Below are 26,552 nucleotides of genomic sequence, written 5' to 3'. Positions count from 1 at the left end.
AAGCGCCGGGACACCTGCTTTGCGGGTAGCTGTGCGCTATATAAGCTCAACTACATTTACATCAGCTGCACTAAGAAACTGGAGATATATCAGGAATATATTGGGAATTCCATATTATACATCGCAGGCTCCAATCTGGGACTCTCCGGGTACCCCGGAATGCCTCCAGGACCAACTGTCACAACCATTTAGATCAGCAGGTATTCGAGTGTGGGGAGATCTCGAGGAGGACAGACAGCTTATTAGTTGGGAGAAAATTTGCAGAATAACCAGTGGGACCCTGACCAGATTTAAGTTCTATCAACTGTCTGCATGGTGGTCATCACAGTCATGGAGTAATGAAGTTTCAAGTACAGTTGTGGATTCTATTTCTAGAATAGGACCATGGAAACGTGAGGTGTCATTCTGGTATGGAGCATTTATAGAAGCTGGGGACTGCATGGACGAAGAGTTGGTGAGGCGTTGGGGTAGTGTATTTTCCGAAAATGGGGATGATTTGCGGAAGCTCTGGTGTGACTCCTTCTCTATGTTACAGGCAGTGGTTAAACCGCTTATAGGGTGTATTGGACTCCAGGTATATTGTCAAAAATCTCCACAACAACCTATAACTGCCCCAGATGCAAATATCCTGCTGTTGACGATCTGCATATGTTTATGGACTGTCCGAAGATCGGCCACTTTTGGATGGAGGTATGTGGTTTCCTGGAGGATGTGTTGGGCCTGCAGATCGAAGTAAGTGCAATGCTAATCTTTTTCGGTCTTCTGCTAGACTACGGTCTGAATGCTCCAGCCTCAAAGTTTGCAATGTATGTAGTAATTGTTGCAAGGAGGGAAATCTGTAGAGCTTGGAAACTTGAGGCACCCCCTTCCTTTGCTGACTGCCTAAAGAATATTATTATGATTAGCCAATCGGCCATTGGCTTGCGATACCTCTAGTGTCAATAAGATCTGGGCAGCTCTAGAGATGTGGAGAGAGAAGTAAGATCAGTCCTATGATTATGCCAGAGGGCTTTCGGTACGGTCCTCCCTAGTAACAGGCGGGCCCTTAGGTGTGTGAACGGGAGTGGGACTTGGATACAGCCTTACCTCTGGAAAGACTCGATCTCTCCTTCAAGCCAACCATTAGGGCGGTCTCCAATAAGGCTTGTATGAAGGAAGTGGAGATATTCCATCTCAAGGGATTACCGATGGCATGTATGAGGACGAAAAAAAAAAGGCCTCAAACGTCTAACGAAATTTGATCCATGGAGGTGTTCAAATCAGCATAGTGACTGAGTTCAACCAAGGCTGACACAGTTGTTTCTGTGGTGCGCCAAGGGTGGAAGCACATCTGGGCAGGATGCAAAAGGTGGTTGGTCTCTAAAATGTTATAGCTTCATAAAAACATACTTATCCAATAGCTTCGACTTGTAGAGCAGCTGTGGCATTCATTGATGACTGGCTCAATTGTCAGGGTCTAAAAAAAATAGGCTGGAATAACCAAATCCCTGTTTATAAAAAAAAACACTCTGGGATAGGGATGAACCAGCCTATAGGGTTGGCCATAATTTGATGGGCAGTCTGTGATACCCTGCCATTTTGTATACAAAGAAAAAGATGGGTACACTTCTGAACCATACTCAGGCGGTGGCGGCGGCTTGGCATGATGCCAATAGGTATTTGGGGAGGGAAGGCAAATTAACCTCCACGACCCCGCTGTGGGACTGTCAAGGTTTTATTCCAAACTTTCAGGATCGGCGTGTTGCTCAAATGGGTCCACCTCTCAATCACTCCACCCTCTGATGCTATAACAGCGCAGAGGGTAGGAACGATTAAGCGAGGGAAGGAAAGGATGGGGACAGCGTGGAGGGAGACCTACAACACAAAAAACATAATTAGAGGAATGTTCTAAGTCCAATATTAAATGCTCTGAGGTACTAAACATACGCTATAACTACCTGTAAAGAAAAATAACTTGCATTCTTGCGAGCAATCTTTGGTGGAGATATCTTTATCGGTGGAAGGCTCTTTAAATGCAAAAAGAATAATACATCATTCTATCAGTTTTGACAATCCCAGGGCAAGCACCACACACGCACGCTACACTCACGTCACACGTTACCCACCACAATGTTGAAGGAACTTGTGTCACAGGGTGGGTTGATTACCCGACACACACCACAATCCTCTGCTAGGAAGAAAGAATCACAAGAACCACATGAAGCCTTCAAGGATATATATCAGCCAAAAAACGAATAATCTGTACCGGCATTAACATCTCATGCCTTGCACTTAGTTAGCTGTTTACTCACAGCATATGTAACGGGTGATAATTCCACTAAAGAGTCAAGTAGTCAGTAGTCAGCTTACTCAATATATAACAGTCAATACCACTCTAGAAACATCGGAGGTTTAAAAGTCCCCCACCTGGTTGCATGGTTTACAATAAGAGCTCGATTCTCCGAGAGTGCTATAAAAGTGCAACAGTTTTTTACGCGCTCACGATTGGTGACTGCGTCCCCCCTTACCACCCTAGTAGCGTGCGACTATGAATCAAGTTTTTCTCTCGTAGTTACTCGCTCTCTCTCTGGCGTCTGCTTTCCCCAGAATTTGCAGCAATGCACTGTTGCCGAGGCCCGGATTAAGAGGCTTCCGGGTAGGCGCGCCATCTCTGCACGCGCGTGACTTTGGGAAGGAGGAATCGTGGGAATTGTAGTTCGAGCTTGAAACGGGACGCTTCCTACCTCGTTCGTTTCACGCCAGAGGGTGATTTGGTGTTCCAGGAAGTGCGACAGGGACAATGATCTCCTTGGTGAAGTAATGAAGCTGAGAAGTCTTATTATATGGAGTCTGATAGGGAAAGGTAAATTAGGGGATGTCTTGGGGGGAGCCTCTGACCTTTGAGGACTTGCAGGCGGAATATGATATGGCACAGGGAGAGAGATTCCAATACCTACAATTGCGGCATGCTTTGAAGTGCCACTTACCCGATGGGTAACAATTTCTGAAATGCTCTTCCATGGAGGACCGAATGCAGGCTAAAGCGCTCTCCATGGTCTACCGGAAGATAATGAACAACTCACTGGATCTCCTTCGCTCGCTGTGGGAAGCTTGGGAGGGCTTATTGAGGATGACGAATGGGAAGAGGCCATCCAAAGCCCTAGGGAAATAGCCATAAGGTCTTGCTTCCGTCTTATACAGCTACGTATATTACACAGATCTTATTAGTCTCAATCTAGGGTACACCGCATGGGATGAAGAGATTCGGGCCAGTGTGTTTGTGGTTGTAAAGCAGTGGGCACCACCTTCCACACACTTTGAGAATGCTATGTGATCCAAGGCTACTGAGGTAGGTCACCACGGTGATGACTGCAGTTATGGGCCTGGAGGAATCACTAGAAGAGAAGTGGACCAGATAACTCCGATTGTGGTTGACACTGCCAGCGGGGATGGCTAAGCGAAACATTGCTTAAGCATGGGGAGCAAATAGACCCCCGGATATCCAGAACTGGCAGAAGGATTTAGATTGGTGTCAGCAAGCAGAATGCAAGGTTTACCGGAGCTAGGGTTGTCAACGCAAGTATGAGAAAGTATGGGGAAACTGGACACAATATAGAGGGGCTGATGTTTGTGGGGACTGGGGTATAGGAAGACTGGTAAACATCTCTTGCTGAACTTGCTTGGGGTAGGATTGAGCGCCTGCGGCAATGTATGTTTATTATATTTTACATGACACTCACTGCCACAGTTGGATGTAGCCTTTCACACCCACAATTTCCTGCTCTTTGTAGTTCATATTTGACATGTATTGTTGTATACTGAGCAACTTTTGAATAAAAATACTTATTAAAAAAAAAAAAAAAGAATATCCACGGATGGAGTATATTTCTCAGTAGACTACATAACCCACCTGTTTTGGATGCTCTCATAATTCTTTGACCACTGAGAAAATGGTTGTTTAACTTTTGAACATTAAAGTTTACTAATTTTGTTTTCTTTCTTAACTTCATGTTTATAAATATGATTAGCTTTATTCTATTCTAGTTTTTCTAAAGGATAGTAATCCCTGTGGGGTGACATCCTATAGTTTGATTGAGCATTTCAGTGCCAACAATTCCTTAGGAAAAACAGCTACAGGAGGGGTTAATTTTCTTACTAGCTTTGGAACTAGCAGGAGCTGACAGATCGACTGATACGCTCTTTCATTCATGACTGGGCACTACTTTGTCCCCAGCAGGATCTATTTTTCCAATGGATTTTAAAAAGCCCAACTTAAAACCAATGGCTCGCCTAAGAAGATGATGGCAATTACTAGGTCAGTTGAAAGAAGTAACAAGCATTGGCATAGCCAGTAGGTCTTGCCTTTGAAACCAGTTGGGTTTGCTAGTGCCTTTGGCGATGCTCTTCAGCACTGGCAAGTGTAACATGGGCATGAGAAAAAAACTATAAAGTGTACCTGTGCTAAGTGTATATATCATTATAAAACGTTAGCCCACTCTGCTTCCACTGAGTCCCATTGCAGGCGACAGAATAATCCTCACTGTCCGTACATAAACTCGAGGATGTGCACTTGAAGACAGCTCTAACAAAGTACTGCAATCTAATTGCATGTTCATAGATTGTACATATTAAAATCGGTGTATAGCGTGCTACCTTCAGGCTCAAACAGACATGAGAAAACACTAAGCAGTCCTCGTTTTGTGGTAAAGCCCAGGTTACTACCACTTCCTGTCTACCAGCACATCACACTTGTTGCCTTTAGACTGCCGGCCCTACCAGTGCCTAAGGCTTAATGAAACAAATGTTTATGCAAAAGACAGCCATGTACGCCACAGCTGTGCTCTGGACCTTAGGAGACACTGAAGGAGAGCTCATTGTAAAAAGTGTCCAGCATCCTGATACCAAATGTGTTTTGGTGACAATACTCATTTGGTCACCTAAGGCTCAATAAAACAAATATTAAAGCAAAGACAGCAGCATTCCACAACCATGCCCTGACCCTTAAGAGACACTGAAGGAGTGCCCACTACAAAAAGGCCCAACATCCTGTTACCAAATGTGTTTTGGTGACTAGAGAGAGTAAAAGGGCATGTGCATTCAGATGCCGTTCTAAGTGTTGCTACCCTCAACCTCTGCCCCAATTCATTACTCCTGACTACAACCTCATTGCTGCCCACATCTCCACTAACAGACATTGCGACCTCGGAGTTCACTCATGAATTAGAATACGTGACATGATGCTACATTAGACTAAATGCCATCTGTGAAGTTGAGTAGAGTAAATGCCAGCCACTTTGCTGCACCTGCATCAATACCACAGAAGTCCCATTAGCTTGAACACAAATGGTGCCATGTCTGAGCACCAAGAAGAAAGAAGAGAAGGGAGTCGTTTGACATTTCACAATGAAGTACCCGAAAAACACTCCTGCACAAGAAAATTAATATATCTGCAAATAACTGAACTACTAGTTGTGAGTGCATCCATCAACCCACTACAAACAGGCTACTGGAAAAGAGCAATGACTTGATGAAGGCCAAGGAGGAGAACCAGGGAAAAGCTACACACATGATCAATAGAGGTATTGTCTACAGCTTCACATACCAACTCTCCAGGCATGTTCAATGGCTGCCCTATGCACCAAGGCATCCACACCAAGATGAATAGCTATTGTTCTTAACAGGCCAAAGGCGTTCACCCATCACAAGCAACTGGAGGACCCATTTGGATATGAAGTCACTCCCTTTACCATCAAGCAATTATTTTTTAGACTCAAGAGAAGACTCGATGCTCCATAAGAGAACCACCACAAATACATGAACAAGTCATAAACTTCCAAGAAGTTATAAGTTGAAGTTGCAACCATACCGTTTAAAGTTTATAACAGTTACATCTCGCCCATGAAGTCAAAGCCTAGGGTGTCATTCATTGAACTGGTCCTGTCATCAGCTAAGAATTGACCTAGATATCCATCTCTTGGAAGGGTGGCTGTGCAGGTGACCACATCATCCTGCCGTTTGTCCTGGAAAGGTCCAGAGACAGGCTAATTTTAATAAGGTCTAGAAGCAGTTTTGAATTGGCCAAACGTCTGCTTATTCTACCGGAGTCCTAGTCCAATTTAAAGCATGCCTTGACTATGATCCGCCTGCCTCAAAGTGCTCCATGAGTGACATGGCATTGGATCAACAGTGGACTTACGGTGACCTGCCCAAGATGCCTCTTCACTCATAAGTTGGACTCTGGGCTGCTCCAGTAAAGGATACCAGATTTGGAGGTCTGATTGAGCAGCACTCCAGAAATTATTCTGCCAGCTTACAAGTCCCTTAAAGACAGTCTATGGAAGTTAAGCAATGTGACCTCTAAGATTCCAGCAACATTCCTTTCATTGATGCATCATTTGAACTTTTGGACTATAACCACATACTCTAAAATTCATGCATAAGTAGCACCAAGCACAAACTGTAAGGATCTTCCTGCCATGTATGACTTCAAAGATCCTGAACCTGTCTGCCTTGGTGTTCATGCTCTGACTCACCATCTGTTCAACGGTGGACATCAGCAAATACGTCCTTGTTCTAACCATTTGTTACGCATCCTCCGCTGTCCTGATTGACTCTGACTTAACAGTGGTGTCATGTTTCATTATTTTGCTTTTCCCTGTTGGATTCCTTGACATCTTGTTGGTTTTTGGAAACACTATATTATTATTATTATTATTATTAATATTATTATATATTCTCATTTGTTAAGCACGACCACACAGTCTGGTTTTGTTTATCCTTTTGGGGCACTGTAGTAACTGGTCACTGGATCGAAGTAGCCAGGTGGGAATATATGGCTGTAGTTTAATTTTCAGATAGTCTGTTTCCCTTTCTTTCCTGCAGGGTTTTAAAGACCTGACATAAAAACTTAAAAAGAGGTTCAGATGGTGATCGTGGAGGAAAGTTGAGGGCAAGGCGAGTTGCTGTGTTCTGCACCGCCTGCAACCTAGAGAAGAGGCCTTCTTTCATACCAACCATTAGGGCATTACCATAATCCAGGTAGCTCACTATCAGAACCTGAATCATGGATTTTCTGGCAGAAAGAGTTATCCAAAGGAAACCTTCTTAAGCATGCGCCTCAGGCCAAAACATTTGCCCGATATGCTTTTAACATGATCATCCATGGATAGTATCAATAAAGACATTTCACAGTACAGCTGTCACACATTCATCCCCACAAACCTCCCCTACAGGAGTCACCCATCAGGTGATCCTGCTATTAAAATGGGAGTTGAGTGCATGTGCCCTCAATCTAGTTCTGCCCTAATAACTGTGATAATGTTGCACTTTCTGCAGCACATAAGACACTACAGCAGTGAAAGATACTCAAATAAAAAATGCAAACAGCACAATATGACGAAATTATCTTACCTGCAATCAAAAGTCAACAGTTGACCTAGGGTCACATTTGACATTCTACATTCTACCCCCTCCCCACCCCCCAATAGCTTTGGGAGCTGGGGAAGAGCTTCCCCAGCTCCAGAGGCTGTATTTTTGGTTTCAATTAAACGACGATAGGTGCGCATGTCGTGCGGACGTCATGTCGTACAAACCGGAACTGAAAAGAGCGGATAGGCTCATTTCGGTTTCACTTTCTACAGGCTCATTGCAGTTTCACTTTCTACATGCTCGGGGGGCTATCTCTGTCCCCTGAGCACGTAGAAAGTCAGAGAGGTATCATTGGAAAGGGGAGATTCTCTCCCTTCCAGTGGTACCGCTAGTGGATCCCTGCATGGGAATCGGCCCAAGGGGGCGATCCCCCAAGCAGGGCGCCACCAACGAGCCACCAGGGAGGGGGGAGCGGCCCCTTGGGCAAGGGCCTTTGCTTTCCCAATTACTTTGGCATATTCAGTCTTTCTGTCCCCCCCCCCCCCCCGGGGGGGGCAGTGAGCCAACTAGAGGCCAGTTTTCTTTTCCCCATTGAATTCAGGGGTGGGGGCTGCCCAAAATGGGCATGCCAATGCACCCCCCCCCAAAATCCCAAAGTATATTTCTGCCTTCCGCCCCCCCAGAGGCAGATCGGGCAATAGCCCCTGATCTGCTTCCCGGGAAGGGGCAGGAAGCCCACTAGGCCCCAGGGATTGTTTTTTTATACGTAGAGGCGGGGCCTGCCCAAAATGGGCATATCAATGCCTCCAACCCCCCAAAAAAATGGCCACAGACTTTCTGCCTCCCCCGGGAGGCAGATGGGGATAATAGTCCCTAATCTGCCCCTGCGGGGGGTAGAAAGTCCACTATGAGCCAGGGATTTTGTTGTATTATTTATACGTAGGGCGCTTGGCTGGCGGTGTGCGTGGATGGTGCGTGGATGGTGCTTGGCTGGTGGTGTGTGTGTGGATGGTTGTGTGTGTGTGTGTGTACTGACTCTTGGCTGGAGGTGTGGCTTGAATGGATCCTCAGCGTTTTCTTACCCAGAATCCCCCCGCAAACCTCACATTTACTTACAAAGTCACATTTTCCTCAGATTTCTGTGTGGGTAAGTTGTAGGATCACTGTACAGGCACAAATTTCCTACTACCCAGCATTCCCGTTGGCCTCCCGAGAAAAATGATACCTCAATTGTGTGGATGCCCAAAGTCAGCCGAAAAGTGTATAAAACAGCCTTTTTAGACCCGCTTTGGACCCCTCAATTTCTATACGTTTTGGGCCTTTCTATGTCATAGGCACTTTGCCCATCCACATAAGTAAGGTATCATGTTTATCAGGAGACTGAGGGGGATGCTGAGTAGTAGGAAATTTGTGCAGTGTGGTAATCCCACAACTTTCCCACACAGATATTGGAGGAAAATGTGACTTTTTTTGCAGAATTTGAGGTTTGCAGCAAATGTTTGGAAGGAAAATGTTGGTTTATCTATACAAGCCACACCTCCCTGGATTCCGACGGATGTCTAGTTTTGAGAAACGTCTGTTTTTTTTTAGGTTCCCCTAGATGTCTGCAATACCCGGGACCAAAAACACAGGTGCCCACCTATCTATCACAAAACAACCTGGTTTTTCAAGGGGGTCACCTGCGTTTTTGGCCCCGGGCTCAGCGGCCATCCAAGGAAACCTACCAAACCGACACATTTCTGAAAACTAGACACCCAAGGGAGTCCAGGGAGGTATGGCTGGCATGGACCCCCCAACGTTATCCTACCCAGAATCCCCTGCAAACCACGAATGTAGCTGACAAAAATCACATTTCTTTCAAATTTCTGTGAGGGAAAGTTGTGGGATCACAGGGCTGACACAAATTTCCTACCACCCAGCGTTCCCCGGGGTCTCCCGATAAAAATGGTACCTCACTCATGTGGGGGCCCAAGTACCCGCAACAGGCAAGAGCCCAAAACTTATTGAGGTGACATCAAAATCACCTATCACAAAAGGACCTGGTTTTGCAAGGGAAGGTCACCTGGGTTTTTAGCCCGGGCTCGGCGACCATCCAGGGAAACCTACTAAACCCACACATTTCTGAAAACTAGACAGCCAAGGGGAGTCCAGTGAGGTATGGCTTGTGTGGATCCCCAACGTTTTCCTACCAAAAATCCCCTGTAAACCTCGAATTTAGCTGAAAAGAAAAAACACGCGACACGGTGATCCCACTCAAAAATATGTAGAAAATGTCTATTTTTCCAGCAAAATTTGAGGTTTACAGGGAACTCTAGGTAAGAAAACATCGGGGAACCCACGCAAGCCATACCTCCCTGGACTCCCCCGGGTGTCTAGTTTTCAGAAATGTGTGGGTTTGGTAGTTTTCCCCAGATGCCTGCCGAGCCCGGGGCCAAAAACTCAAGTGCTCCCCTTGCAAAACCAAGTCGTTTTGTGATAGATAATTTTGAAGTCTCCTCAATACGTTTTGGGCCCTTGCCTGTCGCAGGTACTTGGGCCACGCACACAAGTGAGGTACCATTTTTATCGGAAGACTTTGGGGAATGCGGAGAGGGTGGAACTTTGAGGATCCACGCAGATTCCAGAACTTTCCATCACAGAAATGTGAGGAAAATGTTTTTGTTTTTTTTTACAAAGTTTGAGGTTTGCAGGGGATTCAAGTCACCCCATCCTGAATTCCCCTGGGTGTCTAGTTTTCAAAAATGTATAGGTGTGCTAGGTTTCCCTAGGTGCCGGCAGAGCTAGGGTTCAAAATCTACAGCTAGGCATTTTGCCAAAAAAAAGGGTCAGTTTTCACTTGTGTTCCAGTTGCGTTATCCTTTGGTCTTTGACAAGGGTGTTCAATTTAGTCTTTCTGTGCATTGATTTGTGTTGACCAAGTCTACAGTCCTTTGGTGATGCAGTTAATTGTACCCGAGCCATGGCGAAGTATAGTTGCAAGTTTTGAGCAGGAGAGATTGGGGACTGGGCATGGAATGCTGTTGCACCAATTTAAGCTGTCATGACTGTGTCCCCATTTTTGTCATTTTCAAGAGTGGGAATGTCTTGCTTGAGTTTGATATTGCCCGTTTACCTGTAAGCTTTTATCAATTAAAAGAAAAAATAAACCAAGACATAAATTCCAATGTCAAACGCATACCAAGGCATCCATAACTACATAAAGATACTATAACTGCTAGTCTCAGCAGTTGAGACCACCCACCAGACCCTACCTGTGAGAGAGACTTTTCAGCAGTGAGACTTCATATTACACCTTCGTTTTCCCTTCCCAGTACATTGGCACGCGCAGTATTTTCTAAAGGACTATGTAATGATAACATTTTAAATCTGAAATATCACTTGCAGAGAATTAAATTAAAATTTTTGGGTATTGCATTTTCTTGCTAAAGTAATGTTTACCTAATTCCTGTGCAAATCAAACTTTGTTTTCTCACATCATTACAGATGTAAAGTGATTGCATCTCTTGGGTGCATTATATCGAGACAGAAACACACCCTGCCTGATTTGACTTATGATTATGGTGCACTGCAACCCCACATTAGTGCAGAAATAATGCAGTTACATCACAGCAAGCACCATGCAGCATATGTGAACAACCTCAATGTGGCAGAGGAGAAATATGCAGAGGCATTGGCTAAAGGTAAGTGTGTGCAAAATGGACGCAAATACCATGGTTTACATCTATAACTGTCCAAGTTAAAACACTTGGAGGTACTTGTGTGGTTGGTATTTCCATGTTCTGTTGTGTTTTCGCGTACCTTGAAGGCAATGCCTCACATTTTTAAGCCAAAGCATGCTTGCAGAATAGTCAGCAGGGCATTAGAACCTTTTAGGCTTGTCCTGTGCTTTGTCTAATCTTATGGCTTTGGACTTTAATATTCTGAAAACAGCTCCTTATGTTTTGAGTCTTTAACTTCTATCCAGCTGTGATTGTTTAATCAATCAACCAATCAATAGTTGCATTATTCGACAATACGTGTCATAAAAGCATTACAGATGAAAAAGTTAAAAAAGCAAAATACAAAGGTAGAAAGCCGATTTCAGATATCCAGATGCGGTCAAACTTTTAGTTCATTGGTAAAAGTACTTAAAACAATATAAACAAAAGGATCCTGGAAAATCACATTTGCAGCACAATTAGGTATGTTAGAACCCACAATTCATAATTTGCCTAATGTGTACAGGTTATAGATGGGTTTCAATTATGGATTTTCAGACAGTTTGCTGCGCACGGATTAGTCACATCCACTTTAAGAACTTTTCTACCGGGATGGCATACCTGGGTGATGGATCTGTGCAAAGAATACGAAAGGCTATGCTACATGATCTTGTGCCCATATTCCTACCGGTTTGTGCTAGCCATGTTTTGCACGGACCTGCGTATGCAGGGCACCCAAACCATACATGTGGTAGAGTTTTTACCTGATCTCTGCATGTATTACATTTTTTATTCATTGTTGTAGACCATTTGGATGTGAAACAATTTAGAGGAAAGGTCCCTAATCTAAATTGGAAATAGTTTCCGATCCACTCGCTTTGTAATAGCATCCCGGAACAGCTCAAAATTTGGGCGAGATTTAATCTGTAGGAAATATCCTGTGAGTGAAGTAGAGTCCTAGCACTTACTCTATTCACATGCAACCATCTCCCAGTATATTTCTTTGAGCTTATCTTTCGTCGGAAACAGTCATTGAGGCTATCCCACAGATGTGCAAGGCCCATTCCATAAAATAGACCCTTAAGATTTCTCAGCCAGCTGATCTTATGGAATTTATATTTTTCTATAACGTCCCATAAACCTTCAGCATATACTTGCAATTCCGGCGTATTCCACAACCTATGCCAGTACAAAATCGGCCAGAATCTTGTGTCGTCTGCTTTAGCATTTCTGCCTAAATCCCTCCTTAGAGGAACGATTGGTGTACTTTGTGGTAGGCTAGTTATCGCTCTGAAGAATGAGTTTTCTGCAACAGTTAGCTGCGGAAGTTTTCCTAAACCCCACAGATCGGCACCATATAGTGCCGAGCTCACCACCTTAATGCTATAGATTGGGAGTACTGGACTTAGCGGTTTTGTCAGGGAAGTTCTAAATTCCTTTCTTAAAATACCCATTGATAGTCTATGTTTTAGTGCTATAGCATCTACATGCGACTTCCAACTCATGTCCTTGTGTAATCTGATGCCCAGATAAGTGAATGAGTCAACCTGCTCAAGTGGGAATCCGTCCATAAATATACTGCCCTTAAAAGAACAACGCTGGTTAAAAGCCATGAACTTGGTCTTATCTGCGTTGATTTTTAGTCCTCGCAGATGACAGAATTCTTCATATTTTCGCAGGGCAGGTTGTAGGCCACTTGCTGTTTTAGAGATAATCAAAGTATTGTCTGCAAACATTAAAACTGATTCTTTCTACCAGCTAAAATTGGAGCATCAGTGTTAGTTGCTGCTAAAAAAATTGCCACACCATTAATGAAGAGAGAAAATAGCATGGAGGCTAGCACACAACCCTGTCGGACGCCATTACACACAGGGAAGGAATCTGTCTCGTCGCCCTGTGTGCCCCAACGAATCTGTGCAAAATTGCCCTCGTGAAGACTGGTTATGAGAGAGAGTAGGTCCTGAGGCTTCCCTTTTACTTACAGTACCTCCCATAGTTTGAGCCGTGGGACCAGGTCAAAAGCTGTTTTCAAATCGACAAATGTAGCATATATGCTGCCATTGCTGAGAACTACTGTTGGCCAATGAAGAGTGACAAGGCGAAAGACTTGATCAATTGTGCTTATGTGAGCCCGAAAGCCTGCCTGAAGGTGGCTGATGATGGAATTGTCTTCCATCCATACATGAATCTTGGCCAGTACCAGCTGAGCTACCACTTTTTGTATGGACTCTGAGGCTTATGGGTCTGTAGTTGGCAGGCTTCGATTTATCTCCTTTTTTTGTAGATTGGGATTATTTCTGTCCCCCTCCAGGTATCCAGGATGGGCACACCGTGGGCAATAGCATCGCTAATTAAGATATATATTGAGACCATTTAGGTCTGTCCTGGAGGAAAATATCAGCAGGAACACAGTCTAGGCCTGGGGCTCGACCACCTGTTAGTGAATTTAGGTCGGCGTCCACATCTGCCTCATCAAATTTGTTCTCATTGGCACAAACATATGTCAAATCAGGGCTACAAGCCTCTGCCTCATCGCTTGCATATTGAGCGGAGAAATATCTAATCCACAATTCCGGACCAATGTGGTTTTCTGGTGGTGGGGCCACTCTGCCACTCCCCCATTTGACCAAATGCCAGAACAGTTGAGTTTTTGGTCCCACGGGCTCGTTTTAATTTCATCCACCTATCATCGTCCCTGACTTTCTTGGCAGAGAGAGTAGCCTTCTTATACATAGCCCTAGCTAATCGCACTCTGGCCACATTTCCTGACTTGCTATCCTTTCTGAGGGCCCTCACAGGCATATCTACATTCGGTATTATACCAGCAATCTTTTGCTTTTCTTACCCTTGTCTTGGTTTGAATTGGTCTTTAAAGTGCGACCTAATTTTAGCAAATAAGGTATTATGCAATTGAATAAAATCATTTGACAAATGGTGATTAAAACTGGGTGACACCATCGCATTTATTGTTTTTCCCAACTCCTTACCTATGGAGGACAGAATTTTAGGGTGCTCTATAATCATGGATCATGTAACTCGCTGCATGTTATTTGTTGGCTGGAGGTCGCAAGTAATGTGGGCTGCATCATACCGTGCTTGTGGCCTTGAGTACCTAAATACGAACCTAGAGCACAATGGGTCATGATCACTCTCCAAGCGATCTTTCACTACCATGTCCTCAAGAGTATGCCATAAATTCAAACTAACAAGAACATAGTCAATGCGGCTTGCGTGGTTTCCACTGTTGAATGTGTTTGCTCCAAGTCTATCGGCAACTGTTCTACCATTTGCTGCCCGTAAACCATATTCTAGACAGAAAGCTTTCATTTGAATGGCAGACTCAGTCCAACGTTTAAGTGCAAGTTACAGTAATGGGATACCCCATTGTTCGTCCTCTTCCCTAGTCGCATCATTATCCTTGTTATCAAAGGGTTCAAATGTTGTGTTTAGGTCCCCAACTATAACTAAGAGATCACCTAATTCTAGAATTGTGTCAGATTTCCGCACTCCACTAAGGCCTCTTGCATACACATTTTATAAATCTATGGAGCCATATTGATCAGACACAAGCCTAATTGCAAGAATGTCGTTACTGGCTGTCGAGAAGGCTGAGATTTTAAAGCCAATAACTTGTCTGACCCACAGTATACGTTTGTTTAATCAGCTGCTGGGGTTGGCTATGTACTGAGCAGTGTTAGTATTTTCAATAAACTGTAAACTACCCTCTGCAACTCCTTTCTATATTGCCACTTTGCTGCTGACACCCTTTTGTACCGCCATTATGTGCAGCTTTAAAATGCTTTGATCGAATTATTGAGGAAGTACCTGGGGTCGTGCAACTTGCACCAATCTTCCCCTAGTGGCTGTTACTTTATAATCTTTCCACCATTTGTCACTTTCCTCTTTAGGTGGGTCCTCTTGTAATACATTTCCTACAAATATAGCAGGACTTTGTACTAAATCAACACAGACTTCATAGTATAGGGACTTAGTCCACATATACCATCTTTGAGTGTTGGTGGGTTTCGACTAGCATACAGTACCACATCTAACCCCTAAACCAACCAGGGTACAGATGCTATGGGCAACCTCGAACATGACACAAAGCTTCCCTAGAAATACGTTGAAACTTATCTAACCCTTTTGTTTGGTCACTGTTGCACTCCCAGCATAAACACAAAAAAGGCACGGCAATGCATTTTCAAACATTTATTGAAATGATCGTATTCTTGTATAAAAAGTATGACCTGTGATTATTAGAAAGATGAGATATGTTACTGTAATCCTCATTGTTGGAATGGTAAACAATATGAACAATTCAACCATGTTAGCTGTTGCTAATGTTTGCTTAATCTGTCTTTATCTAATACTATACTAAAGAGCATAGCGGAAGCACCGTCCTGCCAAACCAATTGGGATTGCCTAACACCCATACCTTGGTCATGGGTGTCAGGAAGCGGGTCGCAGTGCACAGGTTATCTTCCGTGGTAGGATGGAGGTCAAAGTCAGCAGGGCTGCATTTAAGTCAGTCTGCAGCTTTTCCATGATAATCCAAGCATGGAAATGCTCCTCTAAAAAAGCTTTAGCACAGATATCATTTATGTAATAAAACACTGCTCTTATCAACTGTGGCAGAGGCGCAGACCAGCTTCTTTTGGTTTCATCTAGCTAAAATGAAGTGCCTCATAAGGAGCTCAGAAAGAAAGGAAAATAATGGCATTGTTCATGTACGACCCTGGAACTAACTATACAGACTACATGGCGTCATTGCTTATCGCTGATGCACACTCATGTGTTAGCAGAAAAATGTGGCAAAGAGCACCACGAGAAAGATGGCAACCTAAGGAGTTTAACATGTGGAGACTACATGTGCGCCATGCAACACAGTCCTTAAAAGCTCAAATTCCATTGGTAAATCTAAGAGGGACTATGTGGCTCTTATGGTTGATCGACCATTGCAGCAGTATTTATTTATTATTATTTTTTTGTTTTTTAAGTACTACTGTATATGTCTGAATGCTCGCTGTGCTGGGTCAGTAAAAAAGTTACAAATACAAAAAGAACAATTGATGGACAGAATTCAGAACAGTCATGCATTCACACCAGATCTGGGGCTAATTAGATCGTTTTTTTGGTCCACATGCCATTCCAGTTTGAACCCACCCATATGCAAATCAGCCTTGACCTGCGCCTAATGGGAACAGTCCAGCCCAAACAGCCAGACTACGTCCTCTCTGGACTGGAAACAGGCGTCCTAGGACCGGCATATCAGCCCGGATAGCTTGACTCATTGGCATGGAGAGTACGGACCCACGTCTGGGCATACCCGTCCCACTCGGGGTGACCAATGCAAAAAGAACAATTGATGGACAGAATGCAAAACATGTCATACATTCACCCCAGTACAGAGATCTGGCCCTAAATCCATCGTTTTTTTGCTACAGCATGAATTTATGTAAGATTTAACAGCTTAGATCAGATCTCTAAAGGGCTCAACAAAGCTAGACATTGGACCAGGAGTAGCTATGGATGCAGAATGTCAGACTTTTTTTTAGATGGTCTGGTTGTCCTGTATTGGATCTTTCCTAGATTCACGTACATGAATCATCACTGTCGTCGAAGTGGGAATCCCACGGTACCTGTGAAAAAGCAGTACATTCTATACCAGAGGCTACCTTGCAATGAATAGTCACTAAAATAGCCTATCTACGTTCCTTTGTGAAAAATTAAAATAAAATAACCAAAGTTTAACTATAACCAGTCAAATGCCTGCACCCTATAGAGCATGCCAAGAGAGTCTGATTCCCTCAAATTTTCAACCGCACATTGTGTAAGAGGGAGTCCCTCTGAGCTCTGTTCAGTTTTTTTCAACATCTGTGGTCTTTATCCACATTTTACTGTTACCATATCTTACTGTTAACATATCGGAATCCTTTTAAAAAAAAAGGACTATGCAGATCATGTGGCTCTTGTGGTATGAAACGACTGCATGCTGAAGATCTCCAGAAAGACTGCTTTTATTGCTTGCATCCACTCCATAAAGTGAAGGACTGCAAAATGTGTAGTACCTTTTCCACTTAAGCGCTTAAAGACAGAGAGATGCAGGTTATTGATATGGCTACAAAGACTTAAAACAAAGCCTGATGTTCTCTGAGGACGAAGGCAGTGTGAGCTCCCAAGCCTCTCCTGATCAATCTAAGAAGAGCGAAATGTGACCGATGTCTCCGGAGCGCCATAAGGAGGGTTAAAAAAAAAAAAGGTCAACATAAGTCTTTAAAGATACTTGCAGAAAGGAAAACATTAGTTTCCTACTGAGGTTCAGTCTGACAACAGCCTCTGTTTTGCCTTCAAAACTCAAAAAAATACTCTATTCCTCATTGATGAAGACAAAAATAGGCATGAAATCTTTGTTGATGACGGAAACGCCGTCAAAAGATTAGTCAACGAAAAAATGACAGTCTACTGTCACTTCACCTCTGTCATTGACGGCTCCATAGTCTTTCAGCTCCATTGCAAACCAAGCCGGCACCGTTGACTGCATTACTGCTAGTCAGATTGCCAGAAACAGCCTACGGCTGGTGCTCTGTCTGCGATAAACTTGTCAATGGTCGTTGCTCCGGTGACGATGACCAACGTATCCGATACATCCAAGAAGATGACGTCTATGATCATCCTTTCATCATCGACACCAGTATCCCTGCCACCAGTGTCGACAAAAACCTTGTTAACGTCTCTGCTATTAAAACTAAAGAGGCCTTCATCTTTAATTCTCACGCTGGATTTTCAAAGTTTTCTTCAATGTCTTCACAAATCTCTTGATTACCACCTAGCCAATTATTGAATGTCCAGGAATCTGATGATTGGCTTTGCGGACCAGGTCATAGCCCATCAGAACTCCGAGGAGAGGAGGGGAGGGAGGAGGGGAGGGAGGAGGAGGGAGGAGGAGCAGGGGAGGGAGGAGGAGGGAGGAGGGAGGAGGGGGAGGAGGAGGGAGGAGGAGGGAGGAGGAGGGAGGGAGGAGGGGGGAGGAGGGGGGAGGAGGGGGGAGGAGGGGGGAGGAGGGGGGAGGGAGGAGGGGGGAGGAGGGAGGAGGAGGGAGGAGGAGGGGGGAGGGAGGAGGGGGGAGGAGGGAGGAGGAGGGAGGAGGGGGGAGGAGGGAGGAGGGAGGAGGGAGGAGGGGGGAGGAGGGAGGAGGGGGGAGGGGGGAGGGAGGAGGGAGGAGGAGGGAGGAGGAGGGAGGAGGGGGGAGGAGGGGGGAGGAGGAGGAGGAGGGAGGAGGAGGAGGGGGGGAGGAGGGGGGGAGGAGGGAGGAAGAGGGGGGAGGGAGGAGGGAGTAGGAGGGAGTGGGGGGAGGAGGGGAGGATGAGGGGGGGGAGGGGGAGGAGGAGGGGGGGAGGATGGGGGGGGAGGGGGAGGAGGAGGGGGGGAGGGGGGGAGGGAGGGGGGAGGAGGGAGGAGGAGGAGGGGGAGGGAGAGGGGGAGGGAGAGGGGGAGGGAGAGGGGGAGGGGGGAGGGAGGAGGAGGGTGGAGGGAGGGGGGGAGGAGGAGGGGAGAGGGGGAGGGGGGAGGGGGAGGAGGGGGGAGGGAGGAGGAGGGGGGAGGGAGGAGGAGGGGGGGGAGGGGGGAGGGGGGGGGGAGGGGGAGGAGGGGGAGAGGGAGGAGGGAGGAGGGAGGAGGGAGTAGGAGGAGGGGGAGGGGGGAGGGGGGAGGGGGAGGAGGGAGGGGGAGGAGGGAGGAGGGAGTAGGAGGAGGGAGGAAAGGAGGAGGGAGGAGGAGGGGAGAGGAGGGAGGAGGGAGGGGGGAGAGGAGGAGGGAGGGAGTAGGAGGAGGGAGGAGGGAGGAGGAGGGGGGAGGAGGAGGGAGGAGGAGGGGGGAGGAGGAGGGGGGAGGAGGGGGAGGAGGAGGGGGGAGGAGGGGGAGGAGGAAGGAGGGAGGAGGGGGGGGAGGAAGGAGGGAGGAGGGGGAGGAGGGAGGAGGAGGGGGGAGGAGGAGGGGGAGGAAGGAGGGAGGAGGGGGAGGAGGGGGAGGAAGGAGGGAGGAGGGGGAGGAGAGGAGGGAGGGGGAGGGGGAGGAGGGAGGGGAGGAGGGAGGGAGGGGGAGGGGGGAGGGAGGGAGGGGGAGGGGGAGGGGGGAGGGAGGGGGAGGGGGGAGGGGGGAGGAGATATGATGAGCTGTTTAATGCATAGGATTATCATCTGCGGTATTCAGGCAAGTCTGCTTCCTATGGCTCCTCCCACACCACGAATGACTCCACCTTCAAATATGACCATGCCACCCAGACAAGATCCATCTTCTTCCAATTATGATGAAGAGCAAGGAGAGCTTTGATACATCCATTTAAATGCCAACGAATAGGTTGATTACCTCATTCCCACATCTCTTCCCACATTCCAACACACCCACTCACCCAGACGACTGATTTACCACCGGAAGATATAGGTGGTTTTCACTCCTTGATGGAGAGGGTAGCTTCCAGATTTCAGCTTCCTATGCCAGTCGAACAGGCACACTGTTTCCTTTATGATTTTAAGGACCAATCAAGAAAGTCCGTAAGAGCAGTACCTATAATTGATTTCATATGGGAGGAAGGTATTCAAATCTGTGTCTGCTGAACTTCCCAGGATTGAGCAGAAGTATAAAGCCCCTGATTACGCTCCAGCATGTCTGGTGGGCCACCCAAAACCAGATTCAGTTGTCACTCCAGCTGCTCAGTGCAGATCCTGTCACTACACTGCCTGACAAGGAGGGCAGGTGTCTTGATAACCTTGGCAAAAGATTCAGTACGATTTCCGGAATTACAGTCCTGGTTGCTAATTCTCTGGCTTTCTGAGGGAGGTACGATTGCCAGATTTGGTCGGATATCACACCATATCTTGACCTTCCAGAAGATAAAAAAAACAAGAAGCACAGAAGATATTGTTGGAAGGAGAAAGATCCGCTTCCAAGATTGATTCTGCAATTGGACATAGCTTTTCTTGCATTTCAACAACTCGCAGGCACAGCCGGCCTTAGGTGCCAGGGTTGGTGTAAGGCAACCACCTTCCACCCTGGGGTTCATAGCAAATTCTTAGATATGCCTTTAGATGGCAACACATTTTTGGGAAGCACATTGATGATTTGCTGCAAACCATCAAAGCTGATACGGACACTGCCAGGTCACTAGGAATGCTCCAATACAATAAAACACCTTTTAGGGGAGCTTGCGGAAGGGGTACCTATTCCTTTCATGGTGGTTACCAAAAAATACCAATAATTTCAGCTATATCGATCATTTCATCCCACCTATCAGAAACATCAAAGCTATTGTGTACCAACTGCGGCCTATTATGACAGACAGCCTAGACGCAAGCAACTGGTACAGTCAAGAAAGACTATCGGAAAGCAATGCTATTCCTTTGCAGACTAATACAATTCCATCTTCCCTTCCATCCATGGGAGCACACATCTCTCGCTATTATCAACAATGACAACAAATTTCAACGCCATGTGGGTTCTAGATCTTCTCAAGTATGGCCATACTTTGGAATTTGCCACAGTTCCACCTCCTTATCTGCCACTTGAATCACTTCCATCCCATCTTTGTCTGCTCAGGTGGGAGGCATTTGCTATGCTGCAGAAGGGGGCATTTGAAAAGGTTCCCAATTCTCAAAAGGGAATGTTTTTTTTTTTAATATTTATTTTTATTTATTGGTATTTCAAAAGAAATCAACATAGGACATACAATGTCCAACATTGAGGCATATCCGCCCCATACAACTGAACTGCATTACAACACTCCATATCCAATAGGTTATTTTTACTACATATATATTATGTCACATCTAATAAATTCTACCTTAATGCTGTTCCAACTGTTCATCCAATCCAGATAGATAATCCACTAGATAATGCCAATAGTCTTTAGGTCGCGCTCGTTGCGGAAGTTCTTCCTCATACAGTTTGATAGTGTCCTTACAAAATACCATATCGCTTACCCATTGTTTTATGCGTGGTGTCTTCTTACCTCCCCAACATAGTGCTATGTCACGTTTGGCCAGTAGCAGTGCCAGTAAACAAAATTTGCGTTTTCCTGCTTTAACATTCGGTAGTAGACTCAGAAGGCACGATCGTATAGTACATTGTATTTCAGTTCCCACCATCTTACCCAGCATTTCTGTAACCGCTACCCAAAATTGAGCCACCTCTCTACAATACCATGCCATATGGATAAAATTAGCATCTTCCATCCCACATCGTTGACATCTGGAGTCTTCGCGCAGGCCGTATTTGTGTAGGCGTTGAGGTGTGTGATGTAGGTATCTAATGTGTATGAGCCTTAGGTTCCCGTTTGGTGGTAGTATTTCAGTAATCGTGCCCGCTGCACTCCATTCTTCATCAGTTAGTGGTGCTTCCAAACACAGATTCCATTTCTGAATCGCTTTACCCGCTGTGTCTCCTATTTCAGCTTGCAATGCAATGTACAACCTAGATACTAGGTGTCTGGGGTTAGACGAAGTGATGAGCAGTTGCAGTGTCAGTAAAATGTCAGGTTCTGCTGGGTAAGTGGGATAGTGCGCCCTTAGTGCACACTGCAGTCTATAGTATGTAAATCTAAATAGCAAGGATTGATTTTGTATGTATGGTAGGTCTTGCAATTTTTTAACTGTACCCTCATGATATAGATCCCCTAAGGTGTCAAATCCCACTTGTTTAAGTAGTTCCATTCCCACTTTCTCTTGTGTAACCGACAGTGCCGGGTGATAATGCAGTGGCGTTTCTGGTGTGTAAAGCGTTTGTTTGTTCACTTTTTTTGCTATTGTCCGCCATGCTGCCGTTGTAGCATCAACTGTATTAATATCTTGTTTGTGTAATGGCGGCCTTACGTGAGTCAGAACTGCGTCTAGGGGTATAGGGAGGGCGTCCCCTTCTTCTACCGCCACATGTGTGAGGAATGGGACGGGGTGATACCAAAAGTGGGCATATTGTGCTTGCGCGCATAGATAGTACAGTAGAAAATCTGGGACCTTAAATCCCCCTTTTGCATATGGCAAAGTCAAAGTGTGGAGGTCTATCCTAGCCGTCTTTCCTGACCAAATCAATTTTAGGGTTGCTGATTTCATCGCCTGGAACACAGGCTTCGGCGGCTATATCGGGATATTATTAAATAGATCAAGTAGTTTTGGTAGTAGCACCATTTTAACTATGGCTATCCTATCCGCCATAGATAATGGCAATTGTATCCACCTATCTATTTTTTGTTCCAGTCCAGCTAGCACTCTGCTGTAGTTTGTGCGGATCACCTCTTCAGGATCTCTATGGAACCATACTCCCAAGTATCTTACTGGGTCTGTTTGCCAGTCCAAGGGGTAGTCTAGTTGGAAGGTATCCAAATTTGACAAATTCCCTTAAGAGCGGGTTCAAATTTTCTTTTGGATATCACATATAGCAGCACATCATCCGCGTAAAGTGAGATGTGCAGTGGTCTTTGGGGGAACTGCAATGCCGAGTAATGATGTTCCTGTCTAATTTTGCATGCTAGTGGTTCTATTGCTATGGCAAATAATAGGGGGGAGAGTGGGCATCCTTGCCGTGTGCCCCTTTCTATATCTATGGGGTCTGAGACGTATTTGTTAACTCCAATTCGTGCTATAGGTTTTGTGTATAGGAGCGCCACACATTGCAGGAACATTGGTGGGAAACCCATTCTACTCAATATCGTGCGCAGATATATCCAAGCAATGGTATCAAACGCTTTCGCAGCGTCTAATAGTACCGCTGCCGCTTTCGTCTCTGGGGTCAAATAGTGAGACAGTGCAAACAGGGTTCTCGTGTTATGTGAAGTCAATCTGGTGGGAATAAAGCCTGATTGGTCCGGAAGTATTAGTCTCGTCATTAAAATTTGCAGTCTCGTCGCTAGGATCTTCGAAAGTATTTTGGTGTTGACATTTATTAGCGATAGTGGCCTGTAGGAGTCGCACATTGCCGGGTCCTTCTCCGGCTTCAACAGCGCTATAATCATAGCCTCCCGCAGGGAAGCCGGCAGTGTACCCTTCTCATGCGCATCTCCCAGCATAGCCACCACATGGGGGGGCCAGCAAGTCCACAAAGGCTTTATAAAATTCCCCCGTGAACCCGTCCGGGCCGGGTGCTCTGCCATTCGGTAATGCCTTTATTATCTCCGTTACCTCTTCCACTGTGACTGGTTGGGAGAGGTACTGCCTCTGAGCATCCGATAGCCAAGCCAGTGCTACCGTGTCACAGTATTGTGCTATTTCATCCGCCGGAGCGGTCATGTCTGCTTTATACAACTTTCCAAACGTGTGACGGAATGCCTCCAATATGCCCTTTGTGTCATGTTGCAGCTCTCCATATTCATCTCCCACTGCCTCCACTACTGGTGGTGGCTTCTGCACGCAAATTTTAGCTGCCAATGTAGCCCCAGGTCTTCCTGCCTCCCCATACCTTCTTGCCATCTGCCGTTTGTGCACATAATTTAGCTCTGCTTCTGCATTTTTTTGATATTCTGTCAGTTCAAGTCGAATTTTACCCAAGATACCTGGATCTTGTGTCTCGGCATAGTCTAATTCCAGTCTCCTTATGTCCGCTTCTCTTTTCTCCAATTGCTGTCTTAGGTCTTTTAATATACCTGCATTAGTGCTAATACAGACCCCTCTAATTGTGGCTTTAAAGTCCTCCCACAGGAGTCCTGGGTCGTCCGTAGTAGCCTCATTCAGTTCAAAATAATCTGTTATTGCTTTACTGATCGTGTTTCTATAACATGGGTCTTGTAGGGCTTCTTCATTGAATCGCCAACTGAATGGGGGGGGGGGCATATAGTTAGGCAGCATAAGTGTAAGCAGCACCGGGTTGTGGTCTGACAGCGTCCTAGGAAGGTGGGTAGCTTCCACCATCCATTGTAACACCTCCGGTGACCCAATCCAGTAATCTATCCGTGACCAGCTGCCATAGGCCGCTGTCGTGTGCATAGCCTCCCGTTTGTTTGGATTTTTTGATCTCCATAGATCCACTAGGTGCCTATCTATCATTATGTCTTGTAGTGTTAGCAACGCTTTTTTGTGTGTCTCAGTCGATGCCCTCGACCTGTCCACATCGTCATGTAAAGCCATGTTGAAGTCTCCTCCCCAAATCACTGGGATATCTGGCAGTTCAGACAGTTTCATCCAGATAGTGCTATAAAACTGAGGGTCGTCTACATTCGGGGCATAAATGTTCTGCAGGTTGAGTCTATGTCCCCTGAGGTTGCCCGTGACCATTACATATCTCCCTTCATTGTCTGTGTGCACTTGTTCCATTTTGAAATTTAACCCGCGGCGTATCAATATGAGTACACCTATTGAGTACGAGGAGTAGGCCGCACCATATGTCGCTTCCGCCCACCTAATACCAATGCGTGTCTGTGCATGTGGATCAATGTGTGTCTCTTGAAGATAGGCTATGTCGATGTGCAAACGTGTTAGGTATGCCAGTATTTGCCTAATTTTCTTGGTGTTTTTTAAGCCACGGACGTTCCAGGTTATCAATTTTAAACTACCTGCGCGCTCTTCCTCCACCATATCTTATCTCTAATACAAAATTTCCAGATTGTTAACAGTGGTCTGGAATGTGATTTGACATTTGTAGCATATTCAACGTAGAAATCAGTACATGTCTCCTTTGGAATCTGGCAGTGCTTCTCAAATACAGTTCTACAAACCAACTTTTCCCCGCCGCCCCCCGCCCACTTCAGCACCCCAATCATGCCAAAGACACACCCTAGTTTGAACATCAAACAAAACAGCACCATTGTAGGGGGACACCCTATGGGGGGGTCCGCTTGGGTCACACGACTGCATCCAGCATAGTGGATGTGGCCAGAGTACCGTGTGCAGAGCTAGTATACCTGTGTACACAGTCAGTTATGTTTTATAACCGTGGGTGTCCATAGTACCAGCGCACTGCAATTCCCCATCTATATACCTCCCGTAAGAATCAGCGCTGAGTAAAATCAGTCAATTCTGAAATGCTACCATTGGGCTGTGCAGGATATCCAGTCAATGCGCCCTTCAATCTCTATATTTCCCAGTTATTCTGTTATCCACTGCACTCCACATTAATGGGTATATTGCCTTACCACTTTTCACCGAGTTTTCCCCTTCAGTCCGGCACAGTGCGGTATGACACCATCACACCACAGCGGCAAACGTCGCCAGCCGCCGCAGCAAGAAACATTCCAGCAATATCCTACACAGCCCTCGTTGCGCACACTGATTGGTACTAAGTGTTCACCGCACCAGTGGGATGGCTGTAGATCGATCCTCACTGACCATGTCATGAGTGATGTAATATGTGACGTCATCAGCAGTGCATTGCACGCGCAAGTTATAGTGAGTCCAACTAACTATAACGTGGGAATTTCAATGGTTTTATGCGAGTAAAATTTCCAGCTAACTATAACTGGTGTGAAACCTATGGTTTTTTCAGTATATATATATATATATATATATATATATATATATATATATATATATATATATATATATATATATATATAATCTTTTAAATGAGTAAATTGTATTTACTTATTGAATCAATTTTCCACATCTATTACCAATGTATTTTGCAATTGCCTGTGTAATTCGACCAGTCCACATGTTGGATTTGATGAATTATTGTATTATTTCGGTACGTTTCAAGTGTATCATAATCATGTTGGGACAATCTTAACATAGGACACTAGCCGATCCACGGCTTTATTCTTATTCGTTATTTCTTTGACATATGTAATGAACAGACCCTCCAACCATGAATACGCAGTCCATCAGTGGACGTTATTAGTCTCTCATATATATTCTATATATGTAATATGGTTTTGTGAAATCCATTCCAACATGGCGCTCATGATGTTGTTTTGAGGGACCAGTCCTATGTTTGTGTCCATGATTTAGTTAAAACTTTATTAACATGCTAATCGTTTGGTGCTACTGACACACTGACGAAGGCAGTACACCGAAACGCGTCTGTGCAGTTTCCCTAAATAAAACTTTCCGTGGTTTCCATGACCCTCCTTGAGTGCTGTGCCTTTTCTGCAAGGATTTGAAAAGTTCGAGCGATATATATATATATATATATATATATATATATATATATATATATATATATATATATATATATATATATATATTCACTGAAAAAACCATAGGTTATAGACCATATATAGTTAGGGATTAGCATTTAAAAAACCTTATTTTACTCACACAAAACCATTGAAATTCCATATATAGTTAGTTGTACTAACTATATATCACGCACCCGCAATCCACTGCTGATGATGTCACATATTACATCATTCATGACATGGTCAGTGACATCACTGATGACATCACTGATGACATCTCAAATGACATCACTGATGACATCACTGATGACATCATCCAGTGACTGTGTGTTTCTGTAAAGTTTAAATATGTTTTACATATTGAAGAATGAGTAGATGTAGAAGTGTCTGGATGAAGGATTTAGTAGGTGCGT

At 45.1% G+C, this 26,552-nt stretch overlaps 1 protein-coding gene across 2 annotated transcripts in view; it reads left to right on the top strand.

Moving 5' to 3' along the window:
• SOD2 (superoxide dismutase 2) overlaps nucleotides 1–26,552 on the top strand; it is a 437,494-nt gene that overhangs the window by 264,682 nt on the left and 146,260 nt on the right. The window contains exon 2 of one of the 2 annotated variants that reach the window (XM_078648973.1): nucleotides 10,831–11,027. The exons of the other annotated variant lie outside the window; for it this stretch is intronic. Coding sequence (XP_078505099.1) covers nucleotides 10,831–11,027 — 197 coding nt within the window. The remainder of the gene's footprint in view (nucleotides 1–10,830; nucleotides 11,028–26,552) is intronic. 2 annotated transcript variants of the gene reach the window in all.

This window comes from Lissotriton helveticus, chromosome 6 (assembly GCF_964261635.1).
Source record: "Lissotriton helveticus chromosome 6, aLisHel1.1, whole genome shotgun sequence".
Taxonomy (NCBI): Eukaryota; Metazoa; Chordata; class Amphibia; order Caudata; family Salamandridae; genus Lissotriton; species Lissotriton helveticus.
The sequence above is the reverse complement of the archived record's forward strand: the minus strand, read 5'-3'. Positions and strand labels throughout refer to the sequence as shown.